Source organism: Macaca mulatta, chromosome 2 (assembly GCF_049350105.2).
Source record: "Macaca mulatta isolate MMU2019108-1 chromosome 2, T2T-MMU8v2.0, whole genome shotgun sequence".
In the NCBI taxonomy this organism is placed as follows: Eukaryota; Metazoa; Chordata; class Mammalia; order Primates; family Cercopithecidae; genus Macaca; species Macaca mulatta.
In genome coordinates, this window is record NC_133407.1 from 52769899 (window position 1) to 52789205 (window position 19307).

The window sequence follows — 19307 nt, forward strand, 5'->3', positions numbered from 1 at the left end:
ATGGATATTGGCTTTCTGAGTTTCCTTAATTAATGTATATAATGGTCTGGCTATTTCACCGTACCCGGGAATCCGTATTTGGCAGAAACCTGTTATGCCAAGGAACCCTGTTAGTTGCTTTAGGGTTTTGGGATGAAGATAAGCCAGTATAGGCTGGATACGTTCCTCACTGAGGGCCCTGGTGCCCTTGGATAATTTTAGCCCTAAGTATTTAATCTGCTCTGAGCAGAGCTGAGCCTTTGGTTTGGAAACCTTGTAGACAAAAGGTAGTGAGGAAATTTAAGAGCACTTGGGTGGCTTGATGGCACAAGGTTTCTGAACGGGCGGCTAAAAGTAAATCATCCATGTACTGAAGGACAAGAGTGTCCAGGTATGAGAATTAAGTCTTGCGCTAACTCAACAGGCTTTTAAAATAGAGAATGGCAAGTTTATTTTAAAATTTATATGGAAATGCAAAGGACTAAAAATAGCCAAAACAAACTTGAAAAACAATAACAAAGTTGGAGGATACATATTATCTGATTTCAAGACTAATTAAGATGTAGTAATTAAGACAGTGTAGTATTAGTATAACGACAAGTAAATAGATCAATGGAACAAAATAGAAAGTCTGGAAATAGATCTGTATCTGTATTGCCAATTGATTTTCAACAGAGATGCTAGGTAATTCAGTGGGGCAAAGGAAAGTCTTTTCAAAAATTAATCCTGACCCTTACCACATACCACTCACAAAAATAATTTGAGATAGATTATAAACCTAACATAAAGCCTAAAATTATTGAACTTCTAGAAGAAAATATAAGAGAAAATCTTCATTACTTTTGAGTAGGCAGAGTTCTTTTTTTTGAGATGAAGTCTCACTCTGTCGCCCATGCTGGAGTGTAGGGGCACTGTCTTGGGTCACGGCAACATCTGCCTCCCAGGTTCAAGCGGTTCTTCTGCCTCAGCCTCCTGAGAAGCTGGGATTACAGACATGCACCACCATTCCTGGCTAATTTTTGTATTTTTAGTAGAGACAGGTTTTCATCATGTTGGCCAGGCGGTATTAAACTCCTGACCTCAAGTGATCCACTCACCTTGGCCTTCCAAATTGCTGGGATTGCAGGCGTAAGCCACCGCATCAGGCCAGGCGGAGTTCTTATAGTGGAAATAAAAGGCATGAATCATAAAAGAAAAAAATGATAACTTCTACTTCATCAAAGTTAAAAACATTTTTGTTTATCAAAAAACGTTATTAATAAAATGAAAAGGTGATCCCACAAACTGGGAAAAATATATACTATATATCTATATTTATCTATATATATATGATGAAGAACTTGTATCATAAATACAAAAACTCTAATAAACCAATAATTAAAAGATAACCCAATCTTTTAAATAGGCAGAAATTTGCATTGCTACTTCACAAAAAATACACAAATGGCCAATAAGCACATGAAAAGGCATCCAGCATCATAGTCATCAGGAAAATACAAATTAAACCACAATGATAGGCCATTTCAACCCCCCTAGAATGACTAAAGGTAAAAATCACTGATGACACCAAGTGTGTAAAGCCACCAGAACTCTCGTACATTGCTAGTCAAAGTGTTAAAAATCATAAAACCACTTTGGAGAACTCTTAGGTAGTTTCTCATAATGTTAAATGTACATTCACCCTGTTATCCAACAATTCTACTCCTAGATACGTACCCAAAAGAAATGAAAGCATATGTCCAGAAAAATACTTTTTACAATAATGTTCATAGTGCTTTTTTCATAATATGTCAAAACTGGAGGCAACCCAAACATCCATACAGTCCATACACCATGCATTATGGTGCATCCATATAATCAAATACTATTTAGTAATAAAAAGGAATGTATAGCTGGGCATGGTGGCTCATGCCTGTAATGCCAGCATGTTGGGAGGCAAGGGAGGTGGATCAGTTGAGGTTAGGAGTTCGAGACCAGCCTGGCCAACATGGTGAAACTCTGTCTCTACTGAAAATACGAAAATTAGCTGGGTGTGGTGACACACACTTGTAATCCCAGCTACTCAGTAGGCTGAGGCCAGAGAATTGCTTAAATCTGGGAGGCGAAGGTTGCAGTGAGCCGAGATCGTGCCACTGCATTCCAGCCTGGACGACAGAGTAAAACTCTGTCTCAAAAAAAAAGAAAAGAAAAAAAGGAATGTACTACTGATACATGCAGTAATGTAAATGAATCTTGAAACATTAAGTTGAGCAAAATAACCCAGACACAAAAGTGAACAACTGCATGATACCCATGATTTGAAAATGTCACCTATGGAGATAGAAATCAAAAAAGCAGTTACCTAAAGAAGTTGGAATTGACTTAGGAGCTTGAAGGAACTTCCTGGGGTAACAAAAACGTTCTATGTTTTGACTGGGATATTTTTCAAACCCATTGAATCTTACATTTAAGATTCATGCAATTCACTACATGTAAATTTTAACTCAATTTAAAAAAATTAATTGGAAGCAGTGTTTTAGCAGAGTTAAAAAGATGTCTGAGATCAGCATTAGACCTGGATGGTATTTGTTAACTTTCTTAAGAACTTTCCTTATATAGAATTTAAAAATTTTATTTATTTTAAAATATATTCTACATTAATATGGCTTAAAAAACCAAAACACTTAAAAAAAAAAAGAAAAACAAACAAAAAAAGGAAATGTAAAAATTCTCACTTCCTTGTTTTCCATTGTCTCAGCTTCCCTACCTTGTGGACAACTACTATTCTCAGTTTCTTCTGAATTCTTCCTTATATTCTTTATACAAAAATAGCACTAAATTTTCAGTTAGCATGATGAAGTCCAAGAAAATATGGTGTTAAATATCCTATTAAAAGTTGTGTGGCATTATAACTGTTACTAGAGATGATAACATTAGAACTGTTATTATAAATGTTAACATTAGCAATGAACATTCTGTTTGCTCAGGTCTTTGTCCAAACTGAGGTTGTCATGATTTTTCAAAGCACAATTTTAGAGAGTTTTCACATGCTGTCAGACCTCCTCGGGTTGTGAAGTTAGAAATGCTCTTTTTGGCCAGGACTCTTGCTATTTCTAACTGCTGAAGCCATCGTTTCTCTTTAAAGGCACTGCAAGAAAACAAGATATAATTTATAAGAAGGTCTGATCTTATCTGCATACATAGCTGAAAAAGGATGGAAATCTTCAGGTTGATTTTGTAGCTAGGGCTAGTTTGTCTTTTCACATAGGTAGATGTGAAATAGAAACAGTAATCTTTCTAAAACAAGTTCCCTGTGATGCAGTGGAAATGATGTTTTCCCAAGGCAATGCTAAAAACTTAGAATCACAACTAGAAACAGAAAGCCACTCAGTATCATGTAGAATTCTCTGAGTTGAAACTTTTTCTCTCTCCTCTCTAGATATTCCTATACATCATATATTCCCTGGCCTCTTCTCCTTTCTCCACTTTCTACCCCTACAAACACACATGAGGATTTTTTAATTGAAAAGATATTAGGTATTTTGATAGTCTTTAACTAAAATGCAAAGGAACTTAATGTTTTATGATAGTTATTCTCTGGCTATATACTAATAAAGACTTGCAAATTTGAATACGATTACTCTTACTTGGTAGGATGCAAATGTGATTTAATACAGAGGTGTTTTACATCCCCTTAAACGTTGGGGTCCTCCAAGATTCTCTCCTTGGTTCTCCTCTCTTTCTACACCCTCCTCCTAGGAGTCCTCATTTACTCACTATTTCAATTCTTGTATCCATGACTCCTAAAGCTTGACCTTTCTTGAAAGTTGCATATCTCCAATTACCAAATAAAAATATTTATCCCATAGACACTTTTAATTTAACATATCTTTTATCTTCTTCCTAAACTTGTCCCACTTCTGTTTCCTTGTTCTAACACTTCAATTTTGCTATCTTCACTATCTCCAAAGCTAGAAACAAAACTAAATTCCTTCTTTCTCTATTTCCACACCCAGTCAGTGACCAAATTTTGTAGATTATTCGCCAGAAATATCTCTTGTATTTGTAGATTATTCCCCAGAAAATCTCTCTTTTCCGTAACTACTGTTATTCTAGTCCAGGTCTTTATTTTCTCTTATTTCTCTTATTGCAGTTTCCTAACTTTACTATAGTCTTTCCACATCTTTCCGACGAGTCTTCCATACATCTCTATCAGATTTGTCTTCAAAAACAAACAAAAACTGATTATGTGACTTCACGAAAAAGAACTTCCGTGAGCTTCCCACCTACCTCCAATCCTATGGAAGGGGAAAGAAGAAGCAAACTCTTCACTTGGTCACACAGATGCTTCTTAGTGTAGAAGCAGTCTACTTTGCCAGTCTTATCTCCAGATAGTTTTTCCTTATTGCCTACAATGCCTTTTGCAAATCCATGTACTTTCCTGAAAACTAAATTTCTTGCTTGCTCTTTCACAAAACAGTGCCTTTGACCATGTTACTAGCTCTGCCTGGATCCTTTACCTCACCTCTGCCCATGTTGTCTGGCAAAGTCTGGTATTTTTAAAAGTCTTTCACTCAATCTATTAGGAGTAACCCTGTATAAAATACCATAGTGTTTCCAACATTTGAACCAGGTCCATGTCTGCCTGATTGAACTTCTTTGTTCTAGATTAACTTCTTGTTTTACCTCAATAGTTGTGTCTTTCTGTGCCCTTCTAAACTGGGTTAACCCATCTATGTTTCCCATAAAAATAGGTATTAAGTCTTAAGGAAATCACTCAGGCACTTTCAGCCTTTCCCCATATCCCACCAGAGTTAATCTGAAGTCCTCTCCTGTTCTGATGCATATCCTTGCTCTTCCTAGGCTCAGGCCTATCCTGATTCTCTCCCTGGCATTTGAAACCTGACTTTTCTGCATTGATTCAAAAACTGTTTACCTTAAGAAAAAGATGCATATTGAGCACTTACTCTATGGCAAGCACTATTCTATGTGCTAGAGATACGAAAGGTGATTAAAACATATAACACATGCCTTTTAAAATAAAGAATAAAAACAAAGAGCTGTACTTGTATCCAGAGTACAAGAGCCCATCAAAGCTCATAGCATTTGAGATTATCATCTCTTCTCAGTCCACTCAAACTCTCAGCTTTCTGGACCAATCCCCTACATTTGAATCATTACTTAACTGGACTCCCAGGTCACATAAACCTCTCTGGAATTGGACAATAAGCAATAAGGAAGGCTATTTTTCTAAACACACCTTACAGGTATTCTTTGACCTGTGTAAAGCCTACACTGACTTCTAGGCTAAGGAATGAGACTCTATGTGACCTTCTGGCCTCAGTGACTGTCTACACCAGTCACATTCACTCACCAACCCAAACCCACATTAGCGCTTGATCTGTGCTAACTGCATCAATGCCATCTTGGGGTCAACCCCGAGAGGTTTAGTTTTATGAATCTAAAGGTAGGAATTCCTGAATGACATGGAGTCCAGCAAGTACTTTCACATGATGCCAGATGACTTGTCTGGTTCGGGAGACTCCCCTTTCTGTAAAACAGGAACATCTGATGGTCACTTTACCCACCTGATCCCTGGGTCAGCATCATGAACATTAGGTTCTTCCCCATTTCTTGGCTATAACACTAGCTTGGTGATGTGCATGTAGCCATCAGGATAGTGTCCATCCATTCCTCATGTTTGCGTCTTTGTGGTACAAGAGCTGCCCTGATCATTTAGAGGAGTGCTCAGACCACCTGACTGCCTGCCTTGACTGTCTACTTCAGGCAGATGTAAGTGCTTTTGTGACTTCTGTGAGGAACTTGAACTCGATCAAGAAGACTGCAGTGGCATGAGATTATAGATCTCTCCTTCCTTTCCACAGCCCACCAACAGAGGAAGGTGGAACAGATCCTGGGAGAGATTCAGTGGAAAGGGGGCAGAAGCAGATGGGAAGTGGAGGGTGTGAATACGGGAAAGAGAAAAATATTGGGAAAAGAGAAATGGAAAGAGGATTTGCTGGGAGTAACATTGCCAGAGTAAGTGCGCAGTCAGACTGACCACCACTCTCCCTGTGGGTCTCCCTTCTGCACTAATCCCTTCCTCCTTTCCCCTCCCTCCCTCCCCTTTCCTTCCTTCTTTCCTTCCTTGCTTCTTTCCTTCCTTCTTTCCTTCCTCTTTTCTTCCTCCCTCTCTTTCCTTTCTTCCCTCCTTTCTTTCTTTCTCTCTTTCTCTCTCTTTCTTTCTTTCTTTCTTTCTTTCTTTCTTTCTTTCTTTCTTTCTTTCTTTCTTTCTTTCTTTCTTTCTTTCTTTCTTTCCTTCCTTCCTTCCTTCCTTCCTTCCTTCTTTTCTTTCCTTTCTTTCTTTCTTTCTTTCTTTTTTTCTTTCTTTCTTTCCTTCTTTCCTTCTTTCCTCTCTCTCTTTCCTTCACAGAATAACCCTTTCTTTAACAAAATGTTTTCTCTAGCAATTTCTTTCTTGACCTTGAAATTGCCACTCCTTAATAACTCCAATCCTTATGCAGTGTAGCTACAAAAACAAAAACAAAAGGCACACTGGTAGTCTCTTTTAAAAAGTGTTTAGAAATGTTTACTAAAGCTAAACATAAATTTATCCTATGACCCAGCAATTCTATTCCTTGGTATAGAGTCAAGAGAAGTGAATGCAGATGTTCACCAAACCTCATATGCAAGAATAATTGTGCATTTTTATTCAAAGTAGCCCCTAAATTAGAAATGATTTAAATGCCTATAATAGGAAAATAGATAAATAAATTAGGATATGGAATACTGCATACAAATGGAATACTACATAGAAATAAGAACAATCAATACATGCAAAAATATTGATGAATCTTGCAGGCAATGTGTTGAACAAAAAAAGCAAAATATAAAAGGTATATGCCATATGTGCCCCTTATATGAAATTCGAGAACAGGCTAAAGTAATATTTGGTGATAGAGATGAGAATAATAGTTACATCTGGGAAGGATCATGACTGGCAAGGGGCATGAAGGAAATTTTTAGGGGCACTGGAAGTAGTTTGCATCTGATCTGAGTAGTGCTTAAATGGATATATGAAAACATAAAAATTCAACAAACCATATATGTGAGATTAGTGGTCCTTATGGATTTTACTATATATTTCATAACTCAATTCCTCGCCAAGAAAGCACTCTACACAACAGACACCGTCAGCTTTTCTCATAGAAACGGCACCCCCTCCACACACAAAGCTTAAAAACACATGCTTTTTCATGCACATTTCCATTCTGCTGGGCACAGCACTGGGCTAGTAAACACTTATTGATAAACTCATTTTTAGCATGTATCTGTTGATAAAACAAATCAATATTTCCTTTCTTGTTTATAGCCTTATTTTAAGATGGACTATGCAGTTTTTTCAATTAATAACTTTTCTAGTATATTTCTAGAATTTTTGGTGATACATTCTAGTCATTCTAGTCAGAGATATCTCACAAATTACAAAGATTGAGGCTACTAAGCTATTAAGTGTCTTCTTCTATTGTCAACCTCACTCTGTTGGATATTGAATTTTGTGTTTTACAGCCCAAATTACTCTCACCACAAGGTGGCAACCACTTAACTGAAATAAAGTTGAGCTGAGTTAAAGACCAGTACAGAAAAGCAAGTAAAACAATCTAGCCTTCTAGCCTTGTTTTTTCTTGCCTTCTCATTATGTTGAGTAAGGGGAAAAGTCACTCATAAATCTATATTTCTAACTGTAATATTTGCATCAAATAATACCTCATAAGTAATGGATGGGATCTAAACTCTAATCAGAGAGTTGTGTACCTGAAACATCTAATTCTGATACACTTTCTTATCTCTTTAGATGTGCTACGGATTACCTTTTAACTCACTGTAAATATTAATGTCAATTCTAGCACCCTGTCCAATACAGATCTCACCCCACCTGTGCATCTTGCCTAGTAAGTCAATTCAAGTCTTTAATCATTCAATTTGTCATTAATGTATTCCTTTCTTTCCTCGCATTTTTGTTATCATCTAGTTTTCTATGACACTTTTGATGTCTCCCTCCCATACTTCAGTTTTCTCTCGTTCCCCTCTAATTACAATTAATTTTTTATTAGCTTTAGAAGAAGAGGAAGAGAGAGAAGTTGAAGAGGAGGAAAAAGAAGAAACATTAGCAGGCTAGGCACAATGGTTCATGCCTGTAATCCCAGTGCTTTGGGAGGCCAAGGTGGGAGGATCGCTTGAGCCCAGGAGTTTGAGACCAACCTGGGCAACATGGTGAGTCCCCGTCTCCACAGGAAAAAAAAATATCAACCAGATATAGTGGCATGTGCCTGTAGTCCCAGCTCATTGGAAGGCTGAGGTGGGAGAATTGCTTGAGCCTAGGAATTCAAGCATGCAGTGAGCTGTGATAGCACCACTGCACTCCAGCCTGGGCAACAGAGCGAGACCTTGTCTCAAACAAAAAGGAAAAATAAAAGCAGCAGCAGCAGCAGCAGCAGCAGTAAGGGACCTTGAGAATTGATACAACACTTTCTACTGTGTTTCTTTCCCTCCTGAAAGTTTGAGGAGTAAAGTACTGCACAGATTGGATTGGCCAATAATATTAGTTCATTTTGTCCCAGTCATGAGGCTAAGATGAGGTCCTTGAAGCTGGGTATTGATGCATTAGAACAACTTGTATTACTTTCAGTGGCATAGTAGGGCATTATGGACCATTCCTTATCCTGGACCTGCCTTATAAAAGGTTTGCCCTTTGTATGTTTAAGGGGAGAACATTACCTTGCCACAGCTAAGCAGTAGATTGCGTTCTCCCTTGGAGTCTTCCCACTGTGCTCTGAGAAAGATGAGAAGGAGGACTTCAGTAAAAAGTCAGCACTGGGTGTTGCATAGAAAAACGATGGATGTGAATATCCCACTCTTGAAACTGGAGGGAGGGGGACTTGGGGAAGATATGTGTTTTTTATGAGCTTTTCTTTTTTCCTTGCTGTGGCAGTAATTTTTTTCTGATCTTGTTGTTGATGTTTTTGTAATTCAGAGAATGTACTTGCATTCACCAGTAGATGAAATTTGAGGGCTTGTTCTCTTGTGTCCGGCTGTGAAATTGCCAAAGGACTCACAGGTTTGCTGCTTGCAGTTTGTTTGCTGAGAGATGGTAGCTTGAGCAAGATGCTTTGTGAGTCACTGTTCCCAGCCTTATGCCAGCTCTTGGAGGTCATTTTTGGTTTGGTGAAACCATCCACCATCACAGTGTCTCCAACTTTTGCCCCAAAGACCCTTGCTCCACAAAACTGGCTTTTATGAAGACTGTGACTCTGAGCTCTGAGGATCCATTGTTTTATTTTAATATAAATCCTCATTGGGACTGAAATTTTCGGAAAAGAAACTGTGGACCACATTTTACTGAGCAAATATAATACACAGTCTTTATGCTTGTGTTTGAACACAATGGTCAGGGGAGTTTGTCCTGCTGCATTTTTGCATTCCAGGCACAGCACGCTGCAGTTGACAAAGGCCTTCAGAATCAACAGTTGGCCTGCTTCTGCGGCTGCATGAATGGGGCATTTAGAGACATCTGCATGAAGGGCTTCATGGCACCATGCTCGATAGGGGTGAACACCGACTGCCTCGTGGGGCCGCGCACCCTGCTTCAGGGCCCATTCAGTGAGTTCAATGTACCCACAAAAAGCAGCAATGTACAGGGCTACCCTTTTCTGATACCTAAATGAGTGAAACAAGTGGGGAGGGGTGTTTAGAAAATCAGCAAACAAACAAGTGTAGTTACACTAAATGCTCATGAAATATTCTAGCTGAATGTTTATTTCTTCTTAACTTTTACCTTAAAATGTTTTTGGAAAAGGCATATGGTGATATACAGGTTAAACTGCACAGATCCTGCTTATACACATTATCCTACTATGCACATGTAAATAGTTTCCCTGAAGTGGTCGTCTTTTTTATAAAAATTAAATCCTCAGGAAAAATATCAAGCATGGGGAAATACAAGGAGCTTTTAAGTCTGACCACTTACATTCTCTGAGCTCTTAGATTTTATTTAAAGATGAAGTCAAGTGTAGATGGTCAAGCACATGAACACTAGAGTTAAATTGTTACGATTCAATACCCAGTTCTGCCCTTGCTATTGGTATGACATGGGGCAAGTTTTCTTCCTCCATTCCCTGCCAGACAGAGTCTTACTCTGTTGTTCAAGCTAGAGTGCAGTGGGGCAATCTTGGCTCACTGCAACCTCCACCTCCCAAGTTGAAGCGATTCTTCTGCCTCAGCCTCCTCAGTAGTCAGAATTACAGGTGCGAGCCACCACGCCTGGCTAATTTTTGTATTTTTAGTAGAAACAGGGGTTTCGCTATGTTGGCCAGGCTGGTGTCGAACTCCTGACCTCAAGTGATCTGCCCACCTTGGCCTCCCAAAGTAATGGGATTACAGGTGTGAGCCACTGTGCCCAGCCAACATGGGGCAGGTTTTCTGATCTTAGTTTCCTCATCTGTAAAATAAGATTAAAAATTGTCCACCTCATCAAAGTGTTATAAACATAGAATGAGGTAGTAAATATAACACAGTGTCTACTATAAAGTATTAAATAAATATACACTATTAAAAGTAACAAAGCAACACAGCTATTTCTTTGGATGCAGAACATGGAAAAAATATCACTATCCCATAATAGAAATCAGTGTAAAATATTAGAATATTTTATAACATTGTAAAAGCTGCTCTTCTAATCCATCACTTCACAGAGCCCTTAGATCTCCTGATGTGTTGGCTTCTACAAAACATGATTAAATCACCCACGAGGGGACACTATTCTAAAATACTATTAAATTAAACCTACAGATTAGTGCAATTGTGTATTTGAGAATCTGATGGCTGTATTAACACATTAAAATGACCACCTGCCTCTCTGAACCAACCCTCCTCCTGCCCCAGCTATACCCGTTACACTTTATGTATGGCAAAAGTGCGAATGCTGGTAATAAATGCAGTTTGAAAAATTACATGTGAGCTTAGGAAGATGTGGTCAATGTTTTCAGTCAATTAACAAGTGTTTTCTTAAAGAATAACTGAATGTGAAAGTGGCAAGATATAGATGCCCTTTGACTTATGATAGGGTTATGTCCTGATAAAAACCATCATATGTTGAAAGTATCATAAGTCTAAAATGCATTTAATACACCTAATCTACTGAACATCAAATCTTAGTCTAGCCCGCCTTAATTAGCATACAGTTGGGCAAAATCATCTAACACAAAGCCTATTTTATAATAAACTGTTGAATATTTCCTGTAATTTATTTAATGCTGTACTGAAAATGAAAAAGAATGGTTGTATGGGCACTGGCAGTTTAGTTTCTACTGAATTAATACCACTTTCACACCATTGTAAGTTGAACAATCTAAGTTGAACCATCGTAAGTTGTGGACTGTCTGTATGTGTTCTGATAGCCTTGAAAAATGTTGCTGAAAGTCTCATATCTAAACCAAATCGAAGTCACCCATTTAATCACAGTTGACCTTTGAACAACATGAGTTTGAACTGTGGAGGTTCAGTTTGGCGATTTTCTTCCACCTCTGCCACACCTGAGACAGCAAGACAAACCCTTCTCCTCTTTCTCCCCCTCAGCCTTATTCAACCTGAAGATTGAAGACCTTCATAATGATCCACATCCACTTAATGACTAGGAAATATATTTTCTTTTCCTTATGATTTTCTTAATATTTTCTTTTCTGTAGCTTACTTTATTGTAAGAATATGGTATATAATACATATACACAACATGTGTTAATTGACTATGTTATCAGTAAGGCTTCTGGTCAATGGTAGGCTATTAGTAGTGAAGTTTTGGGGAAGTCGAAAGTTATATGGGAATTTTCAACTGTGTGGGGAGTTGGCATCCCTAACCCCTGCATCGTTCAAAAGTTAACTGTAGTTAGTATTTCCTGAGGAAAGTCTATCTGAATCGCAAGACTGTCAGTCCTGATGGCATCCCTGCTGTTTTGTTCCAGCAAATATGTAATAATAATATTTGGTTGAAACATGCTAAGTGGAACTGGCATAGAGCAGCACCCCAGCTGTAGAGTGAGTGAACTGCAGGCTTAAGGTCTGATGGAAGTTTAGTAAAAAATTACAGCACTTGCTAAGTTAATTTAACATTAATTTCTCATACTTGAGTACTGGTCCTTCTTTTGATAAGTAACGTTGGACTTTAAGTTTTTGTCCGAGGAGACAACCCATCAGAAATTCCTTCCATCCATCCCAGACGTCCAAGCGAAGTGTTGTGCCTGTGGATCAAGAGAGGTGGTTTATGGTTCCAGTCCAGCAGTGTGGTTTGAGAATCCATAAAACTTCTAATGATAGCTTTCCCCAAACAGAGGCATGAACTAGATGCAAAATGAAAAATAACCTTGAAACAAGGAGACAGGGATGCTATTTTTAGCATAGGCCATTATTGGGGCTTGGAAAAGCTGTTTAGTATCTGTGCATTACCATTTTCTCATCTGCTCAATGATTGCATATAGCACTGAAATATTTTTTTGCAGCTATCTTAAAACAGCCTTGTGGAGATTGATTCAATGCTGCTGTATATATTACCAAGTAAGCTAAAGTTGTTATATTGGAAGAGGAAACTAAGGACCTGTGGCAGGACAAATGGCCTTCTGGAGCCTTTAGCTTATGAGTGGGCTGTGAGGGAGTTGAATGATGCTCACCAGCTAATTTGCTTGTTCTATCCTTTATGAAACATGAGCTGTTCTCTGTTACAAACATAAAAGTAATTCACTGCTGCTGGAGAGCTTATCACTGGCTCCTCCGAAGTCTACCCTTTCTGTGATACCACATTCCCTTTATCCTTCAGGCTGTTTTCCAGGGATCTTTCCTCAGCCTTCTGCTCTTCTCAATTTACACACGTTTCCCTGGGGATTAAACCCAGCCTTCTCCCTATGTGGTCCAGCCTAGTTCTCTCTGCCTCATTCATTTATTATGGCCACCTTGACCTTTCACCTGTCCTCACACCAAGTCTACTCCCATCTCAGGACCTAATGACTTACAATTTTTTGCTTGAAACGATCTTCATCTAGATTTTCACAGGACTGTGTCCTTTTTATTCATCTTTCACTTCAACCATAGCTAAAGCAATATCTGCCATTACTACCTCCTCACCTTCATTACTTTGTATCTCATGATGTTAACTTCTTTATTGCCTCTGTCATCAGTACTTGGAATCATTTTACTTGCTTGGAGATTTTTTTTTTCATGCTCCCATTAAGAAGAAAATTCCTTCAGGACTTGCCATGTAGCCTGGCACTTGGTAGGTGCTCCCTAAATACTTGATGTCTGATTAATTGTCAATCTTAGTGGCGATGATGACTTCATTGACCACCCAGGTGTCACTCATTCCCAAGTCCCAATCTCCAGCCCAGCCTCTGCTCCAGCTCCAGACTCCCCCTGCTGGCGATATTACCAATGGTGGGGATTGCACTACAACCCTATCATTCCAGAAGACCACTCATTATCTTTCACCCAACCTGCTTTTTCTCCTACTTTTTTTTTTTTTTTTTTTTTTTTTTTTTTTGCTCAGTGAGTGGTACATCTATTTTGCTACCTAAGCCATATATTAGAGAGTTTTTCTTCATCCTTCCCTTTTTTTTTTTTTTTTTGAGATGGAGTCTTGCTTTGTCACCCAAGTGATTCTCCTGCCTCAGCCTCTCAAGTAGCTAGGATTACAGGCCACCACGCCCAGCTAATTTTTTTGTATGTTTAGTAGACAAGGAGTTTCACCATGTTGGTCAGGCTTGTCTCGAACTCTTAACCTCAAATGATCCATCTGCCTTGGCCTCCCACAGTGCTGAGATTACAGGTGTGAGCCACCGCACCCAACATCCTTCCCATTTTTTTTCATGTCCTACATCTGAACGGTTGCTTAGGCCTGACAAGTTTACCTGATCAATATTGAAGAACATCTCAACTCCTTGCCTCCATCTCAACCAGCGCTGCCCTATTTCAGACCTAGATAATCTTTCACCTAAATCTACTTTGAGATGCTCCCAGCAGCCTCCGCTTCTTTATTCAGGCCTCTGCTCAATGTTGTCTTCTTTCCTGACCAGCTATCTAAATAGCCTCCCATCAGTTTACTGCATCATTTATTCCATTTTCCTGCCTTCTTTTACTTCGTAGCTCTTAATCTCTGCTTAAAATGAGAAATTTTTCTGTTTGCTTGATGGTGTTTGCCTCCTCCACTGAGATCCAAGCTTCAGGAGGGTAGGGACACTGCCACTGTGCCTGCTTTCCACAGTGGTGCCTGGCTTATGGTGGACACTCAGTAAGTATTTGTTGAATAAAGTTCTGCTGGACTCCCAAACTTCTTCTGGCCATGCTCTGCCCTCCTAACCAGGCAGGCTGGCCTGCACTTCCCTGTGCACACCAGGCTGTTTCTGGCCTTGATGGTTTCTGAACTGTGCTTATCTTTGTTGGCTGAGATTTCAGAACACCAGTAATCTTAGAATCACAGAGTGGTGAAGATAGATCTTAAAAGACCAGCCCACTCAGCAGCCCCCTTTTATAGACTTGGAAGCTGAGGTTCAGAGATAGGTGACTTGCCTGAGGCTTCTCAGCCAGCAGGGAATTTCCAGAATTCCCTGGAATTTGTCTTTAGGATTCTTTCTAATGCCTAGAGAGTTTCCTCTTTTCAGTTGCCTTTCTGATTATTTCCTTTCTGCTTCTCCTCTCTTTTCCTTCTTGCTTCCTCTCTGCACACACACAACAAAGGATATCTCCCTGCCAGTCCCTCCCTTACTGGACATTCTATGTTATAACCTGCAATCTTGAAATGGGGCTCTTCCTCTGTTACTCCTTACTCTGGTTTGGATTTCTTGACCTTGGACTTGCTATTCTTTGTGAATTGATTCCTATTTACGTACTTGTTTACTTATAGGCCTGACCTGCGTTACTACCCTTATCCCCCTCACCTGCCTCGATCCTCATCACTTGGGCCTCAGCTAGGAGAGTTTACTCTCCTTGCTGGAGAATTCTGGAATTATTCTGTAGACATAAAGTAGTGGTCCTGCAGCTATTCTGTAGGAATACCTTGATAAACATTTTCCAAAATATGCACCATACTTCCTACAATAGATTAATTTTCTCTAAAGCTTCTTGCTGTACTTAAACCTTCTCACAAAATGTTTAATTCTCATGGACTGGAAACAAAGGACTTTAAACACCACTCCAAGTGCATTTATTTTATCTCCTGCTGAAATGATCTACGTTTTTAGTTTATTGTGAAAATCACTCCCAAATGAGCAGTAGAAAGCTTTAGCCTGGCCCTCTACCCCAGCCTCCTTAGTCCTCCACAGCTGAGGCTACAGGGTCTCCATTTAAAGGACCAGCCAGCCCCAGGTCCACAGAACAATTCCTGTAGGAGGGAATTTATTAAGATTTTGACCAGGGGCCCAGTGCAGTGGCTCACACCTGTATTCCCAGCACTTTGGGTGGGAGGATTGCTTGAGGCCAGGAATTTACCAGCCTGAGCAACACAGCGCGACCCCATCTCTACAAAAACTAAAATAAAAAGATGTAGGCCAGTAACTCAGAGGGTTGGTAGGAAGTCAGTGTTCCTGTTCATCCTGGTCAGATATTCTTGTCACTTCTGTTCCTCCTGAGCAAGTCCCCACTTTGTGCCCTATGTTGTAAATCCCAATATTCTACCCTACCTTTTGGGTTTTAAGACTAAGGTTCCATTTCTGAATTTCTTACTGTAAACCCTAATCTCTGGGGTTAGATTTCTATCACATGTTATCAGAGCCTCTGATGTCAACATCACCTTATCTAGTTTCCTGCCTCTTGTGTCATTCATTCATTCACTACCTTGGTGCTATGGTTCACTCACCAGGTCCCTGCTGGATCTCCCTGAGGGTCACTCTCTGCCTTCCTTGGCCTTACCAACTGACAGCTGCAGACTGACTTGCCTTTTCCAGGACTTCCACCAGAAGGACTTATTTAAGGCTAACCTTCCACTGCTAGATGTCTATAGATGGGATTTTCCTGGCTTACCTGTTCTCTGGATGGTTGCCTACCCTCAGAGTCTCAGCTCTCTCTAGCCCTCTTGCCTACTGCTAAATGAGACCTGATTCTGAAAACTACAGAGGAGACTGTACGATTTAAATCTCCTTAACATTGATGGGGCACCTCCATCAGGCCGTGCATTTTGTTTCATTTTAATTCCCTGTCTAGTAGCAAATATTACAGGTGTTATAACCATCAATTCAGTTCCTTGCAATGAAACAGTCCTGATAATGCTCAACTTTTGAATATCCAGAGAATTTCTAAACAAGTCAGCCAGCACTGTTTATTAGATTATCCTTTCACCCCTGTTGTTTTGTAATGCCCTCTTTGTCAGATATTAAATTCCTTCATAAGCTTAGGAATTCTGTTGGGAAATAGAAATTTACTTGAAAAATGCTATATTGCTCCAGAAAATACAACTAGAACCTATTAAATTCCTTCATAAGCTTAGGAATTCTGTTGGGAAATAGAAATTTACTTGAAAAATGCTATATTGCTCCAGAAAATACAACTAGAACCTATTACTGAAGAGAGAGGAAAACTAATAAGCTTTAGGGCCCCTTGCTGTCTTCTATAGAGCCTTCTAATGTTCTTGTCTTAGTTTTGGATTTTTTAAAAGAGGACCCACAAAACTGTGTTAACTTGACAAAACCTGAATCTGTCCATTCTGTGCTTGCAAACTTATCTACTATGCCCAGGTCACACAGGACAGCAGATGGCAGCAACAGTGCCTATTTAGGCAATCATCCTCAACCTCTCCACATGTGGCCCCTGACTCCCAAGTTTCTGGATTCTTCATTCATACCCCAGGAGTCAATCTATGCCTATCTGATTTGGACTTTTTCTTCCTGAATTTGGAAATTGTGTCTCTGGTTTGAGCTTCCTCTGATGGAAGAAATAAAATAAAACATTGATTAGAACTTAAAGGTCATCAATAAAGGCATACTGGTTTGGCAATATAAATTGTTAGAAAAAACTCGATCCTGGGCGTATGATTATCATTTGGTAGCAGTGTGACCTTGATCAGATCACTTAACTTCTCTGAACTTCAGTTTTCTCATCAATAAAAGGAATTAAAATGGCACCATAGGTCTCCATGAGCCTAAAGGTTGGTAAAAAGACCCTGGAGCCAGCTCAGATTTCAGGATCTGAGCTGACACAACCCTGCTCCTGGAATGGTTTCTCAGGCACCACGTGCACAGGCAGCCACGAATACATTCTACGAGGTGTTTATACCAATTGGTATCATCTGTAAAGAAAAGGCATTAATTCATTCACTCATTTGTTTAGGTACTCCTTGTTTCAGAAAGGATGAATGACAGTTTATGAATATATATGAAGTAAAAACAGAATAACAAGCACATAAGCATGTAGATCAGCAAGAGGAAAGCAAAAGCCAGGGCAGAGATTTCAGAGCTAGAAGCCGGGCTAAAATGAACACCTGGTACCATATAGGTTGATGTAAGACTAGGGGTGTGTGTGCGTGTGTGTATGTCTGCATGTATATGTATGTATTGGACCTATGTGATGTGCCACTAAGCCTCAAGTCACAAAATCACACATATTAGGATATATTTATCATGATAGATTTATGATAAGTTAGTCATTAGATGTTCTACCACCAGAATTCCCTTATCCCATCATTACTTATCTTCTTCTTAATCCCTGAAATCTTTCTTTCTCCATTTCCTTTATTAAAGCTGCTCTCTCTGAGCCCACCAAAGATCTTTAAAGCAAATCCAAAGCTTTTTTTTTTTTCTTTTTTAATCTCAGAATTGTCTTTGGACTTTTACCAGCATCTTGAAAACAGTCTCGTCATCTGTTGCATACAAAGTTCCAGTTCTCCGGACTCTGACAGCTTTCCGTGTCTCGTTTTCTGACTCTTCTGTGTGCTTGCCCTGACCTCAGCATGTCCTGAGTGCCAGCCATTGGCCCTTAAGATGTTCCCCTCTATATTTACTCTCTGAGGAATGCACCCCTCACAGGGCTCAGCCTCCACCTACGTGGGCAGGATCAGTATCTGCTAACCCAAACCATCAGTCAAGCACTAACTCCATGTTTGCAGTGAAGGGAAATTAGAAGACTTCAGTTGTACTTACAGCTTTGCCACTAACTGGCCAGCTGAGTAACATTTTTTAAAAAAGTACTCTCTGAGTTTCCTCATATCTAAAGCTTAAAACCCAGAACGTAGCTCCTTTCCTCAATTTCCCCACCACTGTCCTAGTGTGAGAACTTTGATTCTTTCCTCTACTTAAATGTGATCTAGGTCCAGGCGTGTTAGCTCACTCCTGTAATCCTAGCACTTTGGGAGGCCAAGGTGGGTGGATCACTTGAGGTCAGGAGTTTGAGACCAGCCTGGCCAACATGGTGAAACCCTGTCTGTATTAAAAATACACACACACACACACACACACACACACACACAAATTAGCCAGGCATGGTGGGATGCGCCTGTAGTCCCAGCTACTCGGGAGGCTGAGGTGAGAGAATCACTGAAATCCAGGAGGCAGCGGTTGCAGTTAGCTGAGGTTGTGCCACTGCACTCCAGCCTGGGTGATGGAGTGAGACCCTGTCTCAAAAAAAAAGTGATCTAGCGTGATGTTCTGTCCTGTTCTGCCTTCTGTGTTTCTCGGATTTGTCTCTTCCACTGCTAAAGAAATTAATACTGGGATTATCGAACATGCCAGTAATTGTATCACCCTGCCTGCAGGCTTTCCTCACTCCTTTCTATATTTCATATTGCTTGCTACCAAATCAAACCTCTCCTAGAACACTCCTGTTCTAGGCTGGGTGCAATGGCTTATGCCTGTAATCCCAGCACTTTGGGAGTCCAAGGCAGATGGATCACAAGTCCACGGGATGGAGACCATCCCGGCCAACATGGTGAAACCTCGTCTCTACTACAATACAAAAAAATTAGCTGGGAGTGGTGGTACATGCCTGTAGTCCCAGCTACTCAGGAGGCTGAAGCAGGGGAATCGCTTGAACCCGGGAGGTGGAGGTTGCAGTGAGCTGAGATCATACCACTGCACTTCAGCCTGGCAACAAGAGCATGACTGCGAGTCAAAAACAAACAACAACAACAACAAAACAAAAAACACTCCTGTTCCAGAAGGTGGAGGGCTCTGGCTGCAGCCACAGCAAGTGTGAGCTGTGTTCCCTCACCTTAAGATCCTCCTCTTTCTGCCCTCAGCTGTGTTTGCTAGTGCTCTCTGGAAGCCTCCTCCCCTCTCCAGAACAGTCTCCTGCTTTCTGTCCGTCCCTGGAATGTCTTTCCTTCC

General features: G+C 40.0%; 1 protein-coding gene across 2 annotated transcripts in view; it reads right to left on the reverse strand.

The window, feature by feature from the left end:
* Positions 1 to 2376: 2376 nt before the first annotated feature.
* ANKUB1 (ankyrin repeat and ubiquitin domain containing 1) overlaps positions 2377 to 19307 on the reverse strand; it is a 32296-nt gene continuing 15365 nt past the window's right edge. For both annotated transcript variants that reach the window (XM_077991570.1, XM_002808336.4), the window contains exons 4-6: positions 12137 to 12251; positions 8737 to 9675; positions 2377 to 3106 (exon numbers count right to left, since the gene is read on the reverse strand). In XM_077991570.1, the coding sequence (XP_077847696.1) occupies positions 2968 to 3106; positions 8737 to 9675; positions 12137 to 12251 (1193 nt within the window). In that variant the 3' untranslated portion in view covers positions 2377 to 2967. The remainder of the gene's footprint in view (positions 3107 to 8736; positions 9676 to 12136; positions 12252 to 19307) is intronic.